Genomic DNA, 17791 nt, shown 5'->3' with positions numbered 1-17791 from the left:
TGATTGTGAGGATGGCATAGAACCGGGCGGTGTTTCTTTCTGTTGAAATAGAGTTGCTGTGGTTCAAAACTGACTCGATGGCACCGAAGAACTACAACTTTTGCATGGTAAACTGACTAATCCCTGCAAGGTGCATAAAATAGACTAATTATAGGGTAGGGGTATAGCCCAAACAGTCACTGAGGGGAAAAAGAAACCCATTGCACTGCATTTACCAAGTTCTGTTACTCCTATCTCCTAAATATGTAGCAACTACTTAGGTCAGGTTATTATTTCCTATTTGGACTTTGTGCCTCTGATCTCACTCTCCTGAAATCATGTTCTACACTGTAACCAATGAGCTTTCTGAAATGCATATCTGATCAGGTTTCTTGCCTGCAGAGCATACGAGGCCCTTTGTGATCTGGTTTGCAGCTTCCTTTCTGCTCCTCATATATCTTGTTACTACCTTCTACTTTTTATGCTAGCTAGCCTGAACCCCAAACATATCAGCTTGCCGCACGCCTCCTTGCCTTTGATGAGGCTTTTTACATATAGCACATCTCTTCCACCTGGATAAAGACTTACTCTTCCTTAAAAACACTTATATCTCTTTGAATTGCTCACTCTAGGAAGGTTTCTCTTAAACCACCACTCGCATCCCAGAGGAATTATTCACTATCACCTGTATACAAATCTTTAACCTTGTGTATGCCTCTGCTATTATATATTGTATAGCAGTTTGTTTTCATGACATTCCTACTACATAGAAAACTTCTTAAGGAAATAGGTTGTTTTACTCAACTTTTTGCCCCTAACACCTAGTATTGTGCCTGGTACATGGTAAATGCTGCCTAGCTAGCTGGCTAAGTGACTTGTAATACAAAGTTCCTTACTTATATTGGCATGTTTAGAGTGTTGAAGTTGCTCCGGGGTCTCTATAGATAAGTAGAATACTGCTGTACTGGTACTGAGGAGTCAGTAACCAAAGAGTTGTATTTGTTTCTTGTTGTTCGTAATGTTAAGTATCAGAAACAAAAACAAAAAGGCAGCTCATTTTACAGTCACCTTAGCTAATTCTCTAAGGCCATATTAACTTACTTTTAATTTAATCTTTTAAAAGGCAGACCTTTTTTTGCACCCAAAGACAGATGAGGATACCCTGGCTTAATAGCCTTTTGTACCCAACTTGTGGCTTTTGAAATGATAAACAGGAAGTCATAGTGGTCTTTTAAAAGATCAGTATATACTGGTTTCCTCACACTCATGCAACAGCATTTAGAAACAGATCATCACATTGGAATTCCACTTTTTTTTTTCCTGGCATGTGGTTTCTACAGCTTTAATTCAATGTTTTGAATAGGTTATAGTCCTGAAAATGTGTTGAATTTTTAACATGCAAAGGGCATGATTTTCATTATAGGTCATATTGATAGAAGAATATCATCAAGTCTATGAAAATAGTCCCATTTTTTAAATAGGAGTAGTTATAGCAAATAAAAGTGATAGCCATCCCCTCTTTTTGAACCTGCTTGCTCCTATTTGAAAACAAAGAAGTTGGAGGAGCTTATTAGCAAAAGTGAAAAAGCTGTTACTGTTTACAGAGTTATAACACTCACCTAATTTTTGAATGAAGAACTGATTCAGGAACTGCTTAAATCTGCATAAGCCTAGTTCAAAGGCTACTGAGTATGTAAACAGGACTTAGTAATAGGAAGAAAGAAAGCAGTATCACATGAGCTTTAGAAAATGTTTTTTCTTTTTTGTTTTGATTTTTTTAAGTTTTGTAATTCTGGAAATTTGAACTTACAACCTTGGCAGGACATTTCCTACTAACTATGAAAATACCCGAAGCCTTTTTCAACTACTAATTCAAAATTTTTGGACAAGCAATACTACTGTCATAATTCCAGTATGAAATAATGTGGTGCTTGAGAAGAAGCAAATATTACAACACGCAGTGACAACAAAGGGCCCTTGAGAAAAGCAGCAATAAGAACAATAATGGGTCTTGCAAAATGGTACTTTTTTTTTCAACTGGTATGTCGCCTCAATTTTGGGGTAAATGGACAGATTATTTCCAAACATTTATACTCATTATCTTGAACACATATTTTACATTGTGAGTTTTCCATTGTAATGGAAACTATATATTCTTTTTATTCCTTTTTCTGAATTAGAATAACTAATGTTAGTGTTTTGGCTTTTCAAAGAATTAATATTTTGTGATAAGAGGAATTCAATTATGTTGTATTTTTTCCTTGAATATGAAGAATTTCATGTCCTTATTCTCTACCTGCTATTAAATTATGCAAGCTATGTAGTATTCTGAGAAATTAAAACAATTTCAATAGGAATGGTTGATCTAGTCAACAATGTTTCCTTAGCAATTTACAGGGAAAATGTATAGCTAACTTTATTCTTCCTTTTTCCTCTGCAAAGAGTAACCAAACCACTTGCAGGATATATTAATTTTATATATGGGTGGGGTAGCATGAGAAATCCTCACTTTTTAAATTTCTGATTTCTGTTGAAATTTAGTATATTAAAATAGAGCATATGGGTTTCGATTATAGTTAATCATTAACAATCATTCTTCTGTTCATCATAATCAATTTTTATGTTTAAAAAACAAAAACCCAGTTTTAATGATCATATATATTTTAAAATCTATAAAATTTGTGACTATAAAATAAAGATTAGGAATTTCCAGAATTGCAATTATAAATTGTATATTATATCATTGAGTAGTTAAATAAATTTAATTTAGGACCTACTATAAACTTTTTTTTATAAACTTAGATGAAGAGAATTCTATTTATGCTATAGAGGAACATACTGTTCTGAAGGAAATAAACATAATTCTCTCCCTGATATGAGCCCTGGTGTTGCGCGGTGGTTAAGTGCTGCTAATTTCTCTGTGGGATGTGCTCCTGTGAAGGTTACCTCTTGCCATCAAATCGATTCTGATTCATAATGACCCTATAGGACAGAGTAGAACTGCCCCATAGGGTTTCTAAGGCTATTTTTTAATCTTTACAGAAGCAGACTGCCACATCTTTCTCCTTTGAAGCTGCTGGTGGATTCAAATCACTGGCCTTTTGTTTAGAAGCCAAGTGCTCACCCGTAAAGATTACAGCCTAGAGAACCCTATGGGGCAGTTGTACTCTGTCATGTGAGGTCACTAGGAGCCAAAATTGACAGCACATAACCACAACAGTGTTCTAATCAAGAGAGTTTTGGGGAACCTAGGAGGAGATCAGTTAATGTAATTATGTAAGGGATTTGTAGAAGGCTTTATGGAGTGGGGGACCCTGAGTTGACAACTTGAAGAATAAATATGATTCTGCTAGGGAAAGGGCATACTGGGTAAGAAGAGCACACCAAGAACAAAGCCTGAAGGTCTAAAAATGCACGGATTGAATTGGAAGGGCTTCTTACAGAGTGTTGCTGCGATATGCTGTATTTCTGTTATGTATTTAAGCTGTAATTATCTCTTTACGTGTCTCCCTTTCTTTGAGGATGGTATGTTATCTTTCTATGTCTGGTTCTTAATAAAAACCCCCATTGCTGTCTAATGCAGTGTCCTAAAGTAGACACTTGGCATGTCTTTAATTTGTGAATTAATGTTGTGACTAGAATATGGAGTGAGTGAAAGGGTAAGTGGTTGAAGATAGTGACTAAAATGATAGATGAGGTTATGTTTTAAAGCCTCTTAGAAAATACAGACACATCAGAGGTTTTTGAGTAATCATATGTGTTTTCCAGAAAGATAAATCTGAAAGCAGTGTTGATGATCCATTGAAGGGAAAAGAGACTAGAGAGAAAACAACTAGGTAGAAAGCAATGTCTTACAGATCTTCCTTATGGACTTTATTTTTTCATTCATTAAGCAGACATATATTAAGCCTGTTTTTGTGGAAGATGTACCATGTGTTTCAGTGTTCTTATTCAGGAAAACCTTATAGTGTCATAAAGGGGAGCTGCTATGCACAATTTTAAAAACGGGGTATACTGTGTTAGGTGATTTGAATATTTCAAAGGAGCAAGAGATTGCTTCCAGCAAGTAATCAGGAAAGCTTCATTTGGAGCTTTTATGAAAAAGATGATAGTGTAATCACAAATATACATGTTATTGATTTACCAAGTTGATGTGATTTTGTTGATTTTCTTTAATTGTATCCAGATTAGATAGAAAGGATACTGTTTTATGCAACTTTGCACCTCAGGCATATATATTATTTATAGCATTAGGAGGTTCAACTTCAGATATAAGAACAGTGCTTATAAATAACATTATAATAATAATTTTAATTATTAATTATTGAGCCCCTACTCTATACTGAAGACCAAAAAAGAATTGACGTCTCTGTGGTGTTGGTGAAGACTATTGAATATACCATGGACTGCCATAAGAACAAACAAATCTGTCTTGAAAGAAGCAAGAATAGTGAGACTACGTCTACATACTTTGGACATGTTATCAGGAAGGACCGTTCCCTGGAGAAGGACGTCACCCTTGGTGAAGTAGAGGGTCAGTGAAAAAGAGAAAGACCCTCAACAAGATGGATTGACAACAGTGGCTGTAACAATGGGCGTAAGCATAACCAGCATTGTGAGTATGGCACAGGATCAGGCAGTGTTTCGTTCTGTAGTACGTGGGGTTGCTATGAGTCGGAATCGACTCAACAGCTCCAAACAACAGCAACACTCTATACCAGGCTCCTTACTAAACAAAAACAAAAACCAAACCCATGGCCGTCGTGTCCATTCCAACTCACAGCAGCCCTATAGGGCAGAGTAGAACTGCCCCTGTAGGGTTTCCAAGGAGCGGCTGGTGGATTCAAACTGCCAACCATTTGGTTAGCAACATAGCTTAACCACTGCACCGCTAAGGTTCCTATATTATTTCTTATCTTCATGATAGCTCTTCAGGTTTCCTATTAGCCTCATTTTACTGATGCAGAAACTGAAGATTTTAAATTAATTGCTTGGCCCAAAGTCACGGTATTAGAGGGTGGCAAAGCTAGGAGTCGTATCAAATCGTCTGATTCCATAGCCCATGCTTTTCTACTCTATCAACTTAACCTTTCACTTTAAGTAATGGGTGCACAATTTTGTCAGTAATAATTAGGTATTATGAAGAAATTATGCTGCTTTGGGTGGCCTAAATAGTTAAACACTCCACTTCTAGACAAGAGATTGGCGGCTTGAACCTACCAGAGGTGCCTAGGAAGACAGGCCTGGCAATCTGCTTCTGAAAGGTCATAGCCTTAAAAACCCTACAGAGCAGGGTAGCCAGGAATTAGGGTCAACTGAACAGCAACTAGCAACAGCAGATAAAGTAATTATTGTACTTTTGTATTAATTTATTTTTGTAATTTTAATGATAACTGTTAATTGAAAATTTAAATAATAACAAAATAATACTGCCTCCTGGGAAAAAATAGGATTTGCTGATAATTAGGCACTGTTGGCAGGAATGTAAAATGGTATAGCCACTTTGGAAAATGATGTGGCACTTCCTTAAAAAGCTAGAAATAGAAATACCATATGATCCAGCAATTCCACTCCTAAGGATATATACTAAAGAAATAAGAACTGTCACTTGAATAGACACATGCACACACATGTGCATTGCAGCAGTATTAACAACAGCAAAAAATGGAAACAACCGAAGTGCCCATCAGTAGGTGAATGGATAAACAAACTATGGCATATAGACACAATGGAATACTATGCAACGATAAAGAACAACAACGAATCTGGAAAACATCTCGCAATGTGGATGAATTTGGAGGGCATTATGCTAAGTGACATAAGTTTATCACAAAAGGACAAATACTGTATAAGACCACAATTGTAAAAGTTCATGAAAAAGTTTACACACAGAAAGAAGCAATATTTGGTAGTTACAAGGGAGGGGAGGGAAGGAGGGTGAAAAACACTAAGTAGACAATAGATGAGTGGTAACTTTGGTGAAGCGTAAGAGTGTACACAATACTGGAGAAGTCATCACAACTTGACCAAGGTAGAGTCATAGAAGCTTCATAGATACATCCAGACTCCCTGCAGGCCCGAGTTACTGGGCTGAGGGCTAGAGACCATGGTCTCAGGGGACATCTAGTTCAATTGGCATAACATGGTTTATAAATAAAGTGTTCTACATCCAACTGTGGTGAGTATCACCTGGGGTCTTAAGCCTGTGAACTGCCAACTAATATACATCTACTAGTCCCACCCTGTCTGGAACAAAGGAGAATGAAGAAAACCGGAGACACAAAGGAAAGATTAGGCTGAATGATTAATGGACACAACTACCACAGCCTCCACCAGACTGAGAACAGCTAGATGGTGTCTGGCTACCACCACTGGCTGTTCTGACAAGGATCACAATAGAGGACCCTGCGTAAGAAAAATGTAGAACAAAATTCAAATTCAAAAAAAAGCCGTTCTTACTGGTTAGGCAGAGACTGAAGAAATCCCAAGAGTATGGCCCCCAGAGACGCTTTTAATTCAGTACTGAAGTCACTCCTGAAGTTTATTCTTTAGCCAAAGATTAGACAGGCCTCTAAAACAAACAATAACACATGTGGGGAACATGCTTTTTAGTTCAGTCATGTATACGAGACTAAGTGGGCACACCAGCCCAAAAGCAAAGACCATAAGGCAGGAAGGGACAGGAAAATTAGGCAAATGGAAATGGGGAACCCAGAGTGGAGAAGGGGAAAGTGTTGGCAACCAATGTCACAAAACAATTTGTGTATTAGTTGTTTCATGAGAAACTAATTTGGTCTGTAAACTTTCACCTAAAGCAGAAAAAAAGAAGAAAGAAAAAAAAAAACCTACAGTTAACATCATACTTAACAGTAAAAGACTGAATGTTTGATCAAGAACACGGCAAGGGTGTCCACACTCACCACTTTTATTTAACATATTATTATAAGTTCTGGCAATAAGGTAAGAAAAAGAAATAAAAGAAAGGAAAAAATAAAACTCTTCCTATTTGCAGATGATATATTGTCTATGTAGAAAATCCCAAGGAATCTACCAAAAAAGCAAGATGAACTAATAAGCAAGTTCAGAAAATCACAGGATATAAGATTGACACACAAAAAAGTCACATTTCTACATTGTAACAATGAACATGGGGAAACCAGAATTTAAAAAAAGAAACACCACCATTTACGAACACTCCAGAGCAAATTAAATACTTATGTATAAACTTAACAAAACATGTACAGGATCTGTATGCTGGAAATCACAAAATACTGATGAAAGAAATTTTGTAATATGTCACCTCTGGGGAAACTGTAGGTAATACACGGGATCTCTCTGTATTACTTCTTAAAACAGCTGCATGGGAATCTACAATTAGAGCAAAATGAGAAGTTAATGTAGAAAAAGGAGAAGGGACAAGAGGATGAGAACATTATATTCAAATGGAAAGACCTCACTGTTAAGTGAAAGAAAACAAGTTCAGAAGAGTATAATTGCATGCATTGCAAAATCTGGAAGGAGACACAGGAAACTAAAGTGATTCTCTGATGGATGGGTTGAGAGGAGGTGAATGGGGGGACAAGGATAGGTGGGAGGAGTGTACACATTTTTATAATGTTTGGCTTTTGAAACATGAAAACCTAAAAAAATTAAAAGATTTCTCTAAAAAAAAAAATCTGAGTTTCAAGTATCAGTGAGTTTTTTAAGTCAAGCAGTGTAATACAGCAGTAGGTTGAAGACTTTTAAGATTTAAAAAGGATATAATTATAAAAGGGAGGACGAATGAATCTAATTGGTGCCACATTTCCTGAAATTTTATTACCTTCAACACCATTTTGAAAAGTTATATCAAAACTATTCATTGACAGAACCTGAACAGCGGTGTCCAGGTTGTATTGTGAACTTTCGACCAGAAGCTGAAATAGTTTTTAATGTTTTTGCTAGTATGGTAGCATTAAGTTTTTTCTGTTGTTTTTTTACCTGATCTTACAGGGTCGCTGAGTCAGGATTGACTCGACAGCACTGGGTTTGGTTTTTGGTTTTGGGGTATTATTTAATCCTGTATTTTGCCAGAAAAATTCACAGACTTTTATAATGTCATCACAGAACTATCCACATGATCAAAGAGCTTTATTTTGGTTCAACACAAAATACATTAGGTCTGTATTTTGTGAGTCACATACTCAGCTACTTTATAGAAATACAGAAATGAATATGTTCCCTGCCCATATTGGACAAATAAACATAGTGTAGAAGACACTGGTAGACATATTGGAGGAGGGACACTTAGTAGTTATTGCAGATTCAAGGAAGACTTTCTGTAGCAGGAAACTGAGTCTTAAAAGGTGAGTAGAACTTAACAAGTTGTAGGATAGGCCTAGACCAGACCCATGGCTGTCAAGTTGATTGTGACTCATGGCAACCCTAAGTTGTAGAATGAGAGACTCAGATTTATATTGTTTTAATTTTGCTTTGAAAAAATTGTGAAGGAAGTATCTGTAGAATCGAGAAATAGAAATTTTTAGATTATTTCATTTTTTTACATGAAGTTCTACATTAGGTATAGTAGTGATTTAGATTTCAACAGGACAACAGGTGTTATGGTTTTTTTGTGGTTGCAGTTTTTTTTTTTATCTTTATTAAAAAACAAGTCTTGAGCAAAGGACATAGTTATTAAATGTAACATCTGCTGTAGTTTATGGACAGGAGCAGTGGTTACTGGCAGGTCTGGTTTAAGCTACACCCAGTGCTGAGATAACTGAGATATTTACTGTAACAATTTATAACACCTAACAACTAGGAATAAATTAAGTATACATTCGTTCAACACGTATTTATTGTAGGTTCACCAAACGCCAAGTACTGAGAATAGTACTAGGCACTAATGATATATTTGAAAATATATGTGTGTATGTGTATATAAAGATTCTTGATTTTTGTAATTTATTGAGGTGGGGGAGACAACAAACATAATAAGTTGTTAATGGTATGTGTCTTAGTCATCTAGTGCTGCTATAACAGAAATACCATAAGTGAATGGTTTTAACAAAGAGTAATTTCATTCTCTCACAGTCCAGTAGGCTAGAAGTCTGAATTCAGGGTGCCAGCTCCAGGGGAAGGCTTTCTCTCTCTGTTGGCTCTGGACGAGGTCCTTGTCATCAATTTTCCCTTGGCCGGGGAGCATCTCAGAGCAGGAACCTCAGGTCCAAAGGACATACTCTGTTCCTGGTACTGCTTTCCTGGTAGTATGAGGTCCCCAAGTCTCTGCTTGCTTCCCTTTGCTTTTATCTCTTGAGAGATAAAAGGCGATGCAGGCCACATCCCAGGGAAATTCCTTTTATATTTAGATCAGGAATGTGACCTGGTAAGGGTGTTATAATCCTACCCTAATCCTCTTTAACATAAAATTACAGTCACAAAATGGAGGACAACCACAGAATACTGGGAATCATGGCCTAACCAAGTTAATACACACATTTTTGGGGGGACATAATTCAGTCCATGACAGTATGTTATGGAGAGCAGAATAGCATTAGAAGTGATGATGTCAAGTAGGCCAATATGTAAATCTAGGGTTCAAAAGCGCAGTCTGAGCTAAAGATAGAGATTTGGAAGTTGTTGACGTGTACATGTTATTAAAATGATGAGACTGGATGAAATCACTAAGGTAGTAAGTATTAGATGATCATAGTGAAGAGAATAGAATCAAGGACAGAGTCCTGTTCTCCACTCGTAAGCTGGAGAGAACAGGAGGAACTGGTCTATACTTAGGCTATAGAGAAGACTCAGGAGACTAAGAAGGAACAAGCAAGGGTGTGGGCCCTATAAGCCAATAAAGAAATTATGTCGAGGAGAAAATGGGAATTAACTTGTCAAAAGTTTCTGATATGCTAGGGAGGGAGAGTCAGATGCTGCTGATCTATCAAGTAAAAGGAGTACTGAAAACTGTTATCAGATTTAGTAATATAGAGAGAGTTGGTGGCTTTTAGAAGAATGAGATTGGTAGAGTTGTTGGAGCAAAAGGCAACTTAAAGTGTTTTCATTAAGGTGACCATATGATAAGATTTCTTTGGACTGTCCTGATTTTTACTACTACTTGTTAGGTGCCATCAAGTTGGCTTCTACTCATAGCAGCACTGTGTACAACAGAACGAAATACTGACCAGTCCTATTACTACTTAATCCCAGTATGATCATTAATAGTGCCTTGTTTTACTTTCAGATGGGTCCTAGTTTGAACAACATGTTATATGTCCAGTGTTACAATCCATTGCTGTCATTGTTCTTTTTGACACCCAAATTTATTTGGCCGGAAGCATCCCGTTTAAGTCAGCTTATGTGACTTTTTGAGAGGACCTCATTAGTCCTTCTTTTTGTGGCATAACAAAATGTTGCAGGGTTTGTACTTTTCCTGTCTCCGATCCATAATCTAAGACCCTGTTTATTTTAATTAGAAATCGTATTTGAGAACTAAGACTTCAAACATAGATAAGAGTTTTGACTGGGGAGAAGAAGAGAGAAAAGTAGGTGGCCAAAGGAAGACTTCCTCCTCCCCCCCCAAAAAAAATGTGAACAGTTTACCAAAGATGCTGGGGTATGAGAATAGAAAGTTTACTCAGGTCATTCTGTGTAAAACTAAATGGATGCAACATGGATGGGACTCCTAAGAGAAGTGTTATTAGAGTAGAAAGATAGATTGAGGCTAGGTAGTGGGATTTGAATGTCTGAAGGTCTTTGACTTCGTTGTGTGTTTAAAAGGGTGATGTCATGGGCCTCGGAATTACTGGTTCTAGAGCAAGGAAACCAGTTAGGCTATTACAATCTACACAACCCATAATAAATCTGTGAACCTAGAGGTGGGATAATGGTAGTCAAAAGGAGAGAACCAAATTCAACAGACATGCAGAAGAGAAGGCAGAAAGGGAGTGGGAGCATAACAGAAGCATGACAAAGAGGCCAGAGAGTGTCGGATGACTCTGAGCTGTCTAACCTGAGCTGCAGAGCATTGAAAAAAAAAATTGAGATGCCATTAATTGCAGTAGAGAGCACAGGAGTAGGTGTAGGAGGAAGACAGTGATATTTTATTTGGAAAAATCCATTGACAATATGATGATGGAGTATAACCTTATTGAAGTTCCATCTGGTAAAATAGAATTTAGGAAATAAGATTTTTGTCACTGAAGGATTTCCATAATGAGATTCCCATCTGTAGAAAAGCATGAAGATTTGGATGTCAGTAGCTCTCTCATGAGTTATTTCAGATTCTTTATTTCAGAGAAATAACATTGCTTGCCTCGTTTCCAAATAGGCCAAAAATACCCAAGAACAGACTTTTCGTGGTGCCTTCTAGTTCCGTGTATCAGGGATTAACCCATCATGAACTAAGTATTATTCTAGTTTTGATCACATTTGGGAAAACACAAAAGTGTTTTTTAATTTGTTAAGTTAAAAGCCCAACCCTACTTAGAGCCTCTTAGAATAAAAAAATGTCAGCAAGGTTACTACCTCCAAGTGACTTTTTGTTCTGACCCAGTCTTCCTCCCACAGCCTAATATAGAGTTGTTGCAAATGTACTTTTCTCATTCGACCAGAGACATCACTGGTTATATGTCATGAGTCAGTACATTAGAAAGTTCAAGGAAAAGTCTCTGGAGAGGTAACAAGAATATAATCAAATGACCAAAATTGTAATTTAAAAAAAAAAAAATTGCTGTTGAGTCGATTCTGGGATTCTGACTCATGGCAACTCTACAGGGCAGAGTAGAAAAGCCCCACGGAGTTTCCAAGACTATAATCTTTATGGGAGCAGAGTACCACATTTTTCTCCCACAGAACGACAGATAGGTTTGAACCACCAACCTTTTGGTTAACAGCTGAGTGCTTAACCGGTACACCACCAGGCTTCCTTAAATTTTGATTACCCAATTTTAATTTGATATTTTGTATATAAGCAAAGAAGTACCATCTAGCACAATGTGAAATGAGGGAAATGAAATTACTCTGATGGATATGGGAACTCTAGTGGATGATTTCTTTTGATATGGAAAACTCAAGTAATGCCAGTTTAATGTAATTTGAAAAGAATTCAAACAATTTTTAATTTGTCATCACTGACAACAAGCAAGATATGGTAAACAGCAAAATATGAGGAATCTAGCCCTAGTCTTGTGATACCTTAAATAAGTCTCTTAAGCTTCTTGGGTCATTGTTTCCTCACCTATAAAATGAATGGATCAGGGGTCCCCAAGGCCACCCTCAATGTTCTCCTTTGCACCATGCTAGTATTCCTCCTGCCTGTTTTTTCCATTATTTGTTCCCTTCAGCTCTACAGAAGAAGCCTGCATTAGCAACTAAAAATTCTTTGGAAAATCCTGATTTTGCCTTTTCTATTCATAAGAGATTTTACTGATACTTTTTAGTTTAGTTTTTTTTTTTTTTTCCCCCTCACTAAGAAGTGAGCATTTTAAATGGTTTCATTCTGTTCAACAAACATCATTGTGCTAGGATCTGGTAATCAAAGGTGAATAAGATACCATTCTCACCCTTAAATAACTTATATACTAGGGTCTTTATTCTATTTTTATATGAAGAAAATAGATCACAGAGGTTTATGAAAGCATAAATGCTTCTGTGACTTTTATATAGTTCCTCAGACCATTTTCTTCTGACTAGGTGGCTTACTGCCTAACGAAGTTCAAGCTTGCTTCCTTTCCATGCACATGAAGCAGAGCTGTTCCCAACAAGTTGGTCAGAGTGTACTTCCACTTCTGGTTAAAATCCCTTAGCATCCAAGCCTCTAAATACCATTTATATTTCACAGATCTCTACTGTTTACCTAAATTAGGGCCTTTTGGGGTTTCATGCACCTACCTTGGAATCGTGCCTGGTTTCTAAAGTTCTTTTGCGGGAAACGGTTTATAATGAAGAGAGCTGATGTATTATCTTGTCAGGCAAGGTACTGCAGCCCCAAATTGAGGGAAATTGCCATTCATCTCAGGCATTCTTTCAAAATTGTGATTTACTTCGCACTTGACAAATCAACTCCCAAAATCCCCCAGAGTTTAATTAATCATCTGATAGATCCTGGTGAGTTTTACCGTAGCGACTGGCTTTCTTAATCAATTTGAAGAATTTGTATATTTGTAGAACATGAGCAAATTGTTACTTTACAAAAATTAGATGAAGAAAAACATATCATAGAAACTATTAAATTTAATCCAAGAATAATAAAAATAGTTATGTGAGAGTTTTCTCTTTAAAAATGTAGAAGGTATTCTGGTTCAAAATGTCCATAAATCTAAGGTTGAGATAAAGTGACACAATTTGTAAGTCCTTGCAGTTTAAACATGAACTTTCCAAATAGACTTCACCACAGACTCTTAGCAGAACTTAAAAAGGCTATAGGTGAAATTTTCCCTTATCTTTTGAGAAAATACTAACATTTAAGGTACTTTCTATTCAATAGGAGCCTTATTCTAAAAGTTGATACCCAATCTCTTCTAAAAAAAAAAGAATAGGGAGAGAAGAATAATTTTATAATAATTATTATATTTTTTGTATTGGCTATAAAAATTTTATTTACTAGTTTCCTCAGTGTCTGTTTATAATATCAGTGACCAAAAATTCCGGTTGTAACACAGCATTATTATCTGTACAGGTTTGCTAAACCCATTTTAAGAATTAGATGAACTGTATCTTAGGAGATAGTGGTCCCTGTTCTAGTCTCCTTAATTATGTATATGGTTCTGTTGAAAGCTAAGGCAGTCAGTAAATTGTCCCCAAGGTACCAAAGTATGAGTGTTGTAATAATAAAGTTTAAGCCATCCTAATACACCTGGATTTTATGTTGTCATTTTTAAGGTAAATATTTAATCCTTGAATTATTTATATCCATCACTCCTCTGTCAGTTTGTCATACTGTGGTGGTTTACATGCTGCCATGAAGTTGGAAGCTATGACACTAGTATTTCAGATACTAGCAGGGTCACTTAAGGTGGACAGGTTTCAGTGGAGCTTTCAGATTAAGACAGACTAGGAAGAAGGACCTGACGGTGTACTTCTGAAAAAATAAGACAGTAAAAACCTTATGAATAGCAGTGGAACATTGTCTGATACAGTGCCAGAAGATGAGCTTCTCAAGTTGGAATGCACTCAAGATATGACTGGGGAAGAGCTGCTTCCTCAAAGTAGAGTAAGCCTTAATGACGTGAATGGAGTCAAGCTTTCAGAACCTTCATTTGCTGATGTGGTATGACACAAAATGAGAAGAAACAGCTTCAAAAATCCATTAATAATCAGAACGTGGACTATAGGAAGTATGAAGCTAGGAAAATTGGAAATCCTTAGAAATGAAATGAAACGCAAAAAGATCAATATTCTAGACATTATGGAGCTGAAATGGACTGGTATTGGCCATTTCAAACCAGACAATTACGTGGCCTACTATTTCGGGAATGACAAAATGAAGAGGAATGGCATTGCATTCATCATCAAAAAGAACATTTCAAGATCTGTCTAGGAGTACAGTGCTGTCAGTGATAGGATAATATTCATATGCCTACAAGGAAGACCAGCTAACTCGACTATTATTAAAAATTTACGAAACAACCACTAAGGCCAAAGATGAAGAAGTTGAATATTTTTGCCAACTTCTGAATCTGAAATTGATCAAATGTGCACTCAAGTACATTGAAAATTACTGGTGATTGGAATGCAAAAGTTGGAAACGAAGAAGGATTGGGAAATACGGTCTTGGTGATAGAAACAGCGTTGGAGATTGCATGATAGAATTTTGCAAGACCAATGGCTTCTTCATTGCAAATACCTTTTTTTCACCAAGATAAACAGTGATTAGACACATGGGCCTCGCCAAATAGAATGCACATAAATATAATCAACTGCATCTGTGGAAAGAGACGATGGAGAAGCTTTATATCATTATCATCATCAGTCAGAACAAGGCCAGGGACCAACTGCTGAACAGACCATCAATTGCTCATGTGCAAGTTCAACTTGAAGCTTAAGAGAATTAGACCAAGTCCACAAGAGCCAAAATACAATCTTCAATGTATCCCACCTGAATTTAGAGACCATCTGAAGAATCGATTTGATGCCTTAAATGCTAAATAACTGAAGACCAGATGAGTTGTGAAAGGACATCATACATGAAAAAAGCAAGAGGTCATTAAAAAGAAAGAAAAGACCAAAGTAGATTCAGAAGAGACTCTGAAACTTGCTCTTGACATAAAGTGGCTAAAGCAAAAGGAAGAAATGATACAGAGCTTAACAGACGGTTTCAAAGAATGGCTCAAATAAACAAAGTATTACAATGAAATGTTCAAAGACCTGGAGTTAGAAAACCAAAGGGAAAGAACATATTTGGCATTTCTCAAGCTTGAAAGAACTGAAGAAAAAATTCAAACCTCGAGTTGCAGTAGTGAAGGATTCTATGGGGAAAATATTGAACAATGCAGGAAGCATCAAAAGAAGATGGAAGGAATACACAGTCACTGTACCAAAAAGAATTGGTCAGCATTCAGCCATTTTGGTACATAGAATTTGATCAAGACCCAGTGGTACTGAAGAAAGAAGTCCAAGCTGCACTGAAGGCATTGGCAAAAAACAAGGCTCAAGGAATTGACAAAATACCAATCGAGATGTTTCTACAAAGAGATGCAGTGCTGGAGGTGCACACTTACCTATGCCAAGAAATTTGGAGGACAGAAAGGTGATTCAGCAGAAATGCAGAAATTATTGAACAATGTCATTAATACCACACACAAGTAAAATTTTGCTGAAGATCATTCAAAAAAGTTTTCAGCAATACATGGACAGGAAACTGCCAGAACTTCAAGCCAGATTCAGAAGAGGACATGGAACAAGGGATATCATTCTGATGTCAGATGGATCTTGGCTGAAAGCAGAGCATACCAGAAAGATGTTTACCTGTGCTTTATAGACTATGCAGAGGTATTCAACTGTGTGGATTATAACACATTATAGATAACATTGCAAAGAATTAGATTTCCAGAACATTTAATTGTGCTCATGAGAAACCTGTGCATAGACTAAGAGGCAGTTGTTCAGACAGAACAACGGGATACTGTATGGTTTAAAGTCAGGAAGGATGTACACCTGGGTTGTATCCTTTCAGCATACTTGTTCAATCTGTGTGCTGAGTGAATATTCTTAGAGGCTGGAATATATGAAGAACAGTGCATCAGCATAAACGATGAAAACATTGAAGTTGTCAAGGATTTCATTTTACTTGGATGCACAATCAGTGCCCGTGGAAGCAGCAGTCAAGAAATCAAACGACACTTTGAATTGGGCAAATCTGCTGCAAAAGGCCTCTTTGAAGTGTTAAAAAGCAAAGATGTCACCTTTAGGACTAAGATGTACCTGACCCAAGCCATAGTATTTTCAATCTTCTCATATGCATGCGAACACTGGACAGCACGTAAGGAAGACTGAAGAAAAATTGATGCTTTGAATTTTTGTGTTGGTGAAGAATATCGAATATACATGGACTGTCAGAAGAACAAACAAATCTGTCTTGGAAGAAGTACAGCCAGAATGCCCCTTAAAACGAGGATGGTAAGATTTTGTCTCATGCACTTTGGACATGTTGTTACATGGATGGTCCAGTTCCTGGAGGAGGACATCATGCTTGGTAAAGTAGAGGGTCAGCAAAAAAGAGGAAGACCATCAGTGAGATGGAGTGACACAGTGGCTCCAACGATGGGCTTAAGCTTTGCAACGGTTATGAGGATGGCCAAGACTGGGCAGTGTTTCCTTTGGTTGTGCATACGGTTGCTATGAGTTGGAACCAACTGGACAGCACCTAACAGCACCAACATTTATATGTCATGTTCTTGTTGAAATAAAATGGTGTAATGAATTCTTTTACGTTTTGAAGATTGCTAGGAGTTAAAAAGTGTATTTTTTTCCTATTATTTTTGTTAACAGTATACCTGCCACAAACTTAAAGTAGCTAAAATAACTCATTTTTTTATCTTACAGTGCTTGAGGTCATTAGTCCTAAAATCAAGTTTCAGCAAGGCTGTGCTTCTTCGTTTTGGTTAACAGCCTTAGCACTTAACCACCACACCACAAGGATTTCCACTTAGTGGAATGCGTATCAAGGTTAAATTACAGTGAAGCCTATGAGAGCAGGAACCTGACAGAAGTCCCTTGTTTTTCTGGATCTCACCAAGTTTTCTGCCTTTGACAGGGTGCAGTCTTACCACTTTTTTATCTCCCGTTTTAGTAGAAAATATTTGAGTTTTCCTTCTCTGACAGGTTTCTGCCTTATGCACGTTCTGGCTTCTGCAGGTTTTACTGTATTTTAGAGAAACTTTCAGAAGGGTATATACAAAAATTCTAACCATGTAAACATTGCTAGTAATTTTATTTTTCTTTCTAGTTTCTGTGTTTTTTAATTTTCTAACATAAATCTGGATAAATTACTCTCAGTTTTCTGGCACATAGTTGAGTTTTCTATCTTCCTTGGAATCTCAATTAACTATCTTAGGAAGGTTAGCTCTTAAAGTCATTTTGCCTTGATTTTTGTGGTAGCATGAAAATTCTTGCTGTGATAGGAGTTATTCTATACTAAAAATTAGGATATTTAATAAGTTTCTTGTAGTGAAACATGGGAAGAATTTTAACTCATAATAATAATAGTTTAAAATGAGACTTATAACTAAAAGTATTTTGTTTTATTCTTTCACAGGAGTTGAAACCTGATGTAGTAACTAAATCCGCTCTTGGCGATGACATAAACTTTGAAAAAATCTGCAAACAGGTATAT

The 17791-nt window shown here is 36.7% G+C and overlaps 1 protein-coding gene across 3 annotated transcripts in view; it reads left to right on the top strand.

The window, feature by feature from the left end:
- Positions 1 to 17791, top strand: part of SRFBP1 (serum response factor binding protein 1) — a 63714-nt gene that overhangs the window by 15915 nt on the left and 30008 nt on the right. For all 3 annotated transcript variants that reach the window (XM_049873592.1, XM_049873591.1, XM_049873593.1), the window contains exon 4: positions 17714 to 17785. In XM_049873592.1, coding sequence (XP_049729549.1) covers positions 17714 to 17785 — 72 coding nt within the window. The remainder of the gene's footprint in view (positions 1 to 17713; positions 17786 to 17791) is intronic.

Source organism: Elephas maximus, chromosome 2, assembly GCF_024166365.1.
Source record: "Elephas maximus indicus isolate mEleMax1 chromosome 2, mEleMax1 primary haplotype, whole genome shotgun sequence".
NCBI classification, from domain to species: Eukaryota; Metazoa; Chordata; class Mammalia; order Proboscidea; family Elephantidae; genus Elephas; species Elephas maximus.
The sequence above is the reverse complement of the archived record's forward strand: the minus strand, read 5'-3'. Positions and strand labels throughout refer to the sequence as shown.